This window comes from Tachysurus vachellii, chromosome 18 (genome assembly GCF_030014155.1).
Source record: "Tachysurus vachellii isolate PV-2020 chromosome 18, HZAU_Pvac_v1, whole genome shotgun sequence".
Classification (NCBI taxonomy): domain Eukaryota; kingdom Metazoa; phylum Chordata; class Actinopteri; order Siluriformes; family Bagridae; genus Tachysurus; species Tachysurus vachellii.
This window is the reverse complement of record NC_083477.1, coordinates 13,226,979-13,235,383: the sequence shown is the minus strand read 5'-3', so window position 1 is coordinate 13,235,383 and position 8,405 is coordinate 13,226,979. Positions and strand designations below refer to the sequence as shown.

The 8,405-nt window shown below is 39.7% G+C and overlaps 1 protein-coding gene across 2 annotated transcripts; it reads right to left on the bottom strand.

The window, feature by feature from the left end:
* Window positions 1-1,415: 1,415 nt before the first annotated feature.
* ush1ga (Usher syndrome 1Ga (autosomal recessive)) lies at window positions 1,416-6,874 on the bottom strand. Of its 2 annotated transcripts, XM_060892663.1 has the most exons (4): window positions 6,617-6,874; window positions 2,684-3,134; window positions 1,734-2,536; window positions 1,416-1,534 (listed from the first exon to the last, which is right to left on the bottom strand). In XM_060892663.1, the coding sequence occupies exons 1-4, from the start codon at window positions 6,778-6,780 to the stop codon at window positions 1,531-1,533; spliced, it is 1,422 nt and encodes a 473-aa protein (XP_060748646.1). In that variant the 5' UTR covers window positions 6,781-6,874; the 3' UTR covers window positions 1,416-1,530. The 2 variants fall into 2 exon arrangements, with proteins under 2 accessions (XP_060748646.1, XP_060748645.1); XM_060892662.1 differs by lacking the exon at window positions 1,416-1,534 and having other exon boundaries at window positions 1,730-2,536.
* Between the last annotated feature and the right edge of the window lie 1,531 nt (window positions 6,875-8,405).

The window sequence follows — 8,405 nt, the reverse complement described above, 5'->3', positions numbered from 1 at the left end:
AACATGGACATGTGACATATCAAAACACTCAGAACAATGAGGGGAACTTCCTCATGTGTATTTTGATGAAGTCAGGTGATTTCACGTGATGTCACGTGAAAATAAAAAATTAGCACAACATGGACATGTGACATATCAAAACACTCAGCACAATGAGGAAAACTTCCTCAAGAGTATTCAGATGACGTCACATGCTCATCTCGACTAGCCTCCGGGATTTGCCACGTGCAAGCACCATTCACATTTTCTTCAGGAAATGTACGTTCTAGTTTTCTCTGCTCTTATGGGAAGGTTTACCATTAGATTTTAGATCATGGCTGTGGGATTTGCCCATTTGGTCACAAGTGGTTTAGTGACGTCTGGTACTGATGTTAGGTGAAGAGGTCTGGGGTGCAGTCGGTGTTCTAGTTCATCTCAAAAAATTAGTTGGGTTGATATCAGGGCTTAATGCAGGATACACAGGTTTTGCCACATAAACCTGAGCAAAGCATGCTTTCATAGATCTTGCACAGATGCATTGTCATTCTGGAACAGGTTTGAAAGGTTACTTGATAAAGTAAGGCTTATACAAGTGCCAATACAATAATTGTCTAATCAGAGGTCTCTAAGAGTAAGAATTGCCATTACAAAGCTGTTCATTGATACAGCCACATTATAGGTTTACTGTCTTCAAGTATGTCCATCATATAAAATCTCATAGATTTTTTAGCATCTTTTATTGCTACATTTTATGAAATGATATAAAACACATGAACAATGTTATGCACAAAAGATAGAGCACATACTCTTTGGGTTGGAATGCATTTAGATCTGTACAGGTGCTGTATACTAAATATACATAGGTTTTTGTAAAGAAACTTTCTCTGTAGTGATATGGCATGAGTGCAAAAAAATCAGCATAAGTAAGATTTATGTATCACCAAATTGTATGCCCCATGCCCCAAATCTTTAACAGAAGTATGGCTTGACAAATGTAAACAAACAAAATGGAGGTTCACAATTCATCCTTAGTACAGGCATTCACTGACCCTAAAAGACAGTGTGCCAAAGACATTGGTTGCCATGTATATTGGCAACCTGCAATCTGTGTTTGACATCACGTAGGCAGTGTGTAGAAGTTTCCTGGATTTGAAACCCAAACGTTTCAAATCTGCCCATACATTCCTTATATTCAGCACAATCTTCTACATCTATGTCATAAAAATATAGTACATCATGCCTGAAATGATGATTTACAGAGATATGTGCATGCACTGGAAGCACAGGCACTAAGACTCATTCCCCACAGGGGCAGACAATTCATGAGAATAATGCATATTTCCTTGTGTGTGCCAGTCAACAAGGCACTACTTTTCTGTCCGGTCCATCTGATATGCAAATTTATTCCTAGAGTAATGGGACGTGTTCAAAATCCCCCCCCAAAAAAAGTTACACTTCCTTTCAGTGTGCGTGTCTTTATGTTCTGTTGCACTTGAATCAAGACATATGCCATCGGTATGGCCAAATTCATAGTGCAACAAGTCCTTTGTGCTATCTGTAAAGAGAAATAGCATACAGCTGACATGATGCATGTTTTGATAGTTTGTATAATAACTGTGGACTACGCTGAAAAAAGTTAGCTTAAAAAGCAGTGGCAAATGGAGGCTAATAACACTAATCACTAGTGACAAACTTGCTCCTAGCATGAATTTTAGGTATGAATAATTTATAAAACAACATGGGGTTCAACTTACAACTCTGTGTCTTCTATGCTGTCAGGATCCTCGATAGTCTCCAGGCGTCTCTTACACGCCTCAATGATCTTTTTACGGGGTCCCAAGGGAATGTGGATGCTTTTGAGGTCATTGTCAGAGCACAGCAGCAGTGCATCCAGGTCAATCTTCTCTCGCTTAAAAATATTGATGAACTCGTTCATGCATTGTGCAGCCAGGAATACTTCAAGTGGACTACTCTCTGGCTCATCGTCATCATCCAGTCCTAATTCCACATCACCCCAGGGAAGCTCCTCCATGTTCCTTGCTTGGAGGCTTCGAGCACTGCCGATACTGTCTTCATCTAAACTTGGGGATCGCTGAAGACGGCTACGCAGACGGACGTTCGGTGCCCTCCCACTGCCGGCCATGCTGCCTTCATCACGAGAGCCTATGCCAAAGAGTCCCCCGCTCACATAGTTCCGCCGGAAGACCATGGTACCCAGGCCTGGCCGGTTGAAAAGCGAGTCATGACCTGAGTCTGTGCTGATCTCTGAGTGGTCCAAGTCTGCCCCGTGGAGGTCTGGCTCACTGATGGCACGCGAGATGGCATCTTCGTTATCCCGTGGAAACATATCACGGACATTTCGCCGACCACGGTCTTTTGGGTTTACGTAGGTACCCTGCTTTAGGAACATGACATCATTACCAAGCTGGAGACCAGAAAGAGAGCGCATACTCTTCCTTCCATCTTCATAGATCTTGAAGGTCCCATCACCCTGCTTCTTCTTTTCCAACTTTTTCTGGATCTTGGTTTTGCCCCTGGCTGTGGCATGAAGGGTAGCCTGGAACATCAGAAACAGCACTTGTTTTCAGCTTCAGTTCTTACAGATTTACTACAATCTCACAGAAACTACACAATGAAACTTGACATAAAAAAGAAAATTAATTAATCTAAAAGGCAGTATTTTGAAACAAATCATCAATCTAACCTGTGAGTATGGCACACTGGTGGCAGTGTTGAAGGGGTGCAGCTTGCGGCTAAAAGTGCTGCTCGTGTAGCTGGAGAAGCTCATGGCATCCGAAAGCGAAGCATCTGTGGCTTCCTTCTGGAACTTCCGTTCCATGCGGCGGTGGTGCTTGCGCTGCATCTTGACACAGTCATTGATCCGACGTTCTGCATCACGGAAGGCTCTGTCTTTCAGCTTGGCCACCAGTTTCGGATTGAGCGCTGTCTGCTTGGCAGCAATGGAGTCCAGGTAGCGTACACAGTCCATGTGGTTCTTGGTGGCAGCCATGTCCAGTGGCGTGTGGTAGTCATTGTCAAGACACCATGTGTTTGCACCAAAGGACACCAAGAAGGACAGGCAGTTGAGATGGCCATTGGATGCAGCCAGGTGGAGTGGCGTGTTCCCCCATATGTCACATTTATCAGGATTCCCTCTAAAACAGCAGCAAAGAAAATATATATATATATATAAAAAAAATATCCATTTTGTTATTTGCCTTTGCAACTTCTGGCTTGAGTGTCTGTCTGTCAAAAGGAAATAATTTCAACAGTATGGTTTGAAGTTGACAGCTTTTCTGGCATACAAAACCTGTCGCAACATAAGCTCAGGTTGCATTATGCCTCTATTGATACTCAAAACCCGAAATTGCAGCCATACAAAGGATATCCCAACATACTTTTAATCATGTTTTCAGCATTGGGTATGCACAGGATCAGAGAGGATAATAAATTATTTATAAGGTTTTTATATGGAGGTGTTCTACTATGTCTGGGCATTATTTCTATGAAATTGTAATGGACAACATTAACATAAATAACTGTACAACAAAATCCTGATGAAGAACAAGCTCAGGAATGCTACAGTGACATTAATACCTCCTACTTTACTTGCCCCAATTAATGACTATGATACATGGTCCACAACCCTGTGACCGGAGGTTCGTCTCCAACGAAGCTGAACCGGAGTTCTGGGACAGTATGTGTTATTTGACCCTCGACTTGCCTATGTAGTAACTCTATGAGTATCTTCTTGCAGGGAAGACCGGTAGGATTGCACTTTGTGTGATGTCACCCTGAATTCCTGGTACTCAGTGTATAGCCACAAATAAATTCAATGCAATTTAATTTAATTAATGAATTTTTCAGTTTTATTTGTATAGTGCCTTTAACAATGAACATTGTAACAAAGCAGATTTACATAAATAAAGCCAAACATTTTTTAAACTACTTTAAACCTTTGCTTTAAATAACATTAACCGGGGTTTAGCTATGTTTAAATTAATGTTGTAATTTACAAGTAATTCAATTTAAGGTGCTTAATTTAGAGAAAACTAAACATAACACTTTTTTTACATTTTAAATATATTTACAAAACAAAAGTCATTTTGTGATTTGTACTTTTGCCTATTGCATTATGCACAACATGTTATTGATTAAGTATTGTTTCTGGTCTATACATCTACACATATGACTGCATTTATTAGAAAAAGGAAGTGACCCCACATTTGCACTTGTATTCATTAAGACTGACACACGCAGCTCTTGGCTTGGATCCCATTTGGGCTCCATGTGACTCATACACCAGTAGCTCTTATTAATATTTTATGGGCTGCAGGCAAGACCTTACAGCAGTACATTATAGATGAGCAAAGCTGAAGGTTTTCACAGATGTCCGTGAAGCTGTGTGCAGCACTGGACATGGCCAGTACTAGGATTATCCCCTGCTAACTGGTCTGACCCTGATTTCAACCTTCTCTTTGACATGTTATCGCTGTATCTCAGTTTTCATGTGCAGCTCATTTCTATCCTCATGAAAGGATGATGGCAACAACAGAAGAGGTCTTTTTTTTTGATGGTGTGCTGTGTGTTGAGAACTTCAGGAGTTCTTTAGATATCATGCCAATCCAGTGAAAAATAGTCGGCTGTTGCTTAAAGAAACACTCGTACACTGATAACCTGGAAAATTTGTGTCCAGCTTAAAGTACAGAATGGAAAAGGGCAAAAATAGTCCTACACAAACTTACAGCAAACCTTGTGCTGTCATTGTTACCACAGTGCCCAGTGAGATAAATTGTGCTATAAAGTCAGTCACTCAATCCTAAGTCTATATTGCAATCTCAAAAGTGCTGACTGCTATATGATCCAACACTGACTATAAAGTTTTGGCTTTAATGACATTGGTGGTTTATGTCTCAATAAATTAAGTTGGGAAAACAGAGTGTTCTGTCTTTTATTATGTGTTGTGCACTTGTGCAAAGTCTCATATTCTGGTGAGAACGTATGCCATGACTTCTGGCATGCACTGTGTATTGGCATGCATTTCCTGCCAGACAAAAGAGAAGATGCCCAAGAGACCAGCACACTAAAGGCACCTACCGTAATTGCTCCCTTTACCTGCGTGCAGGTGTGTTAAACAGTCTGTGCACATGGCACTCTATACTGGTTTTGTCTGCAAGAGATCACACAATAATTGCTGTCTTTCAATAGTTGTCATGTAAACCTTTTGAGAACTTCTGCCAATTAATCTCTTTCAATGGATCTCTTGGACCAAGAAGGTCAACCAGAGGAGTAGCGAAAAAGACTGTTGCATGTTGTCTTTTATTAACACTTCCAAAAACCCTTCCAATATTCTCATCACAAATTCTATTATTTGTCTATAAAACAGGTTAAAATCAGATCAGACATTGGTTTACATGCTATTGATGGTATCAGGTGTTATTGGTTTCTCTAAAATGGAGAACCATTTCTTTTGTAAACCTGTCAGCTTGAAAGAAAAAATGGAAAAGAGGTATAGAAAGACACCTGATATATTGTACTGTCAAACAGATGAGAGATTGGATAATAACTGGATATATCTTTAGTGTGGGGAACAGGTAGTAAATTTGTCTAGTAGAAACCTGATAGAAGCAATATAACAACTTTGAAATTTGACATAATCCCATAATATATGGCTTCTTAAAATAGTACCACATGCTCTATTAAGTTCTATGTGCACTTTTTCCCTATTTTTTGCATTTATTAAAAAAAAAACAACAAAAAAAAAACAAAAACCTGAAACTTTGAAACTTTTTCATTGTAAATTTGAACAGTGTTTTAAACTCATGGTATCTTAAGTATGTAACCTAGTGAACCAGCATTAATGTATCCAATGTTAGAGATTTAAGCACTTATGTACGTCGTTATGGATAAGGGCATCTGCCAAATGCTGTAAATGTAAATGTATGTGCTATGATGCAGTGTTCATGGTATTATAGTATGTATTAGTTAGAGTTATGCATTAGTTATTTATTTGTTATATTATGGTTATGGTAGTATGCTGTTAGAATGACAGACTACTAATTATTTTTTTAGAGTGCTGTTACAATACTACAATACGGAATACTATTTTGACATATGCTACTACTTAATACAGTAATAAGCTGTTACAACAGCAGACTACTATTTAATATGGCGGTATACCTTTGCAGAGGCACACTACTATTTGGTATGGCTACAGTTTAGTATGGTAGGATGCTGTCACAATGGCAGTGTACACGATACTATTTTTTTCCCATAAATAGACTGCTTAGTAAGGTAATGAGTGCTATTTGAATCCAGCCTACTATTTAGTTCAGTAGATCACGGTTACATTGGCAGTGTTGTAAATTTTGCATCGCTGTTACATTGTCAGTGTAGTAAATTGACATAGATTGTGATTTAGCATGGTAATATGTTATTACAATGGCAGGAGTGTTTTGACATACTGTGGTATGCTGTTACTAGGTCAGTGTATTATAATGCAATACCATACAATAAGGATATTGTGCTGTTACAATGGCAGAGAAGAGAGATCTAATTCTTTTCTTGTAGAAATGGCAAACTAAATGATTCAGTTGTGAAACAGAGAAACTATAGAAAGCTGAAGCTGAAAGCTTACCCTCTGGCCACTATGAGCCTCAGCGCGTCCAGGTTGCCATGGTACGCGGCCCATAGCGTCGGTGTCATGCCATCTTCATCCGGCGCGTTCAGGTCCTTCCGCGTGGCCTCTTTCAGCAGGTCCAGGTAGCCATCTCGCGCTGCCCTGTGGTACTTGTCATTCATGTTGATCTCGAACTTCGGCCTCCATTATGCTTGAGTTTTTACACCCAGTCTTCGTCATCGGCACCGGAGGGCAAGTGTCTTTCGCTAAGGCCGTGTGTGCAGAGCGGCCGGTGAACGCTCGCGACGGTTTCCATGGACACCGGAGACGCACTCACGCCTGTGGGCGTGGCCTGTACAGCATCGTGGTCTCCATGGGATTCCATCAGTATTAAGCCACGTCCTTATTAACGTCGAAATGATCACGCAATGTGTAGGCGATCTGAGCACAAGACTATTTAAAGCTGGAAAGAGAATTTAAAGAATGGAATTGTATTGTGTAAAACTTTCAGGAGAACAATAATAAGGAATTACGTCAACTTTTTACCCTAAAAACGTGCATGAAAAAGAATCAAAAAGATTACATATGTGAAAATGGGTTATTGCTTATCAATACTAATACAAAAACACCTCTCGTAGAGTTTCGGGAGAATATTTAGTCACCTAATGACGTAGAGTCATCAGTGTGACGTCATCAGTGTGCAGTCCAGGGGAGAGTGACCGAGGGCTTGACTGTGTATAAAAGCTTGAGTGTGTATAAAAGCTTGAGTGTGTATAAAAGCTCGTATTCAAGATTTCATGACGTTCCCAAATTTAATGTCTAGAGTTACATTCTTTTCCTTCCAGGAGAACTGAGAATTGGGAATGTCTGCAAAGCTTTACTCTACTGAAGAGAAAGCAACAGAGAAAAGTTATTTTATTGATTCCAGCTGTAATGTTTATTATGATATATCTCTCATGAATGTGTAGCATGGATTTGACCATTCTATAAGAAAGGTTGTTTTTACTCACGTGAAAAAACATCCATCAATCTGTCCATCCATCTTCTGTACCTCTTATGCTATACAGAGTTTCAGCGGACTCAGGATGCAACGTGGGGGACACAATGGACAGGCTGCCAATCAATAGAACACTCTGGAAAACTACAGTGCATGTGTTGGAACTGTGTGAGGAAACTGGAATACTCAGTGGAAAACCTCTAAACAGAGGGAACAATTGCAAGTCTGAATGTGCGGGAATCAAAAACCTTTTAAGGGGGGATGCAAATGTGCTAATCATTAAGCCACTGTGCCCTTCTTTAAAAACGTTATTTAATTAAATAATGTTCTGTATGCTTACTTAAAAGTAAGTAAAATATCCAGTCTGTAAACGAATATAAATCATTTGCCTTTAGTGTGTCTCTTAAGAGTTACTCTCAGTTCTCTTAATGAAGCCAGTTATGTTCCTGTCACATAATCCTTTTTAACCATTTAAGGTTGTGTATCGTCTGTAAGACAAGTTAATTCCTGCTATCACTTACATTGTAACAGCAATAAACCGAGCTGAACCAAGCAGCTGACCGAGAAACCACAAAGTAAAGTCTTCCTTCATAAAGACTATCCTATGTCTGAAAACTTCAACTTATGGCATAACCACTGACTATTACAAAGCACTGATACACAAGACCCTCCAATAAATCTTAAATAAAAATACTGGTGTAAACCTCACTGTCAATAATAACACATTTTTCTTTGTTAATCCCCCCCCCTTTCAAAATCAGTTTTTTATTAGCCTAAAAAATGAAGAGTCCATGTGAATGACCTGTTACA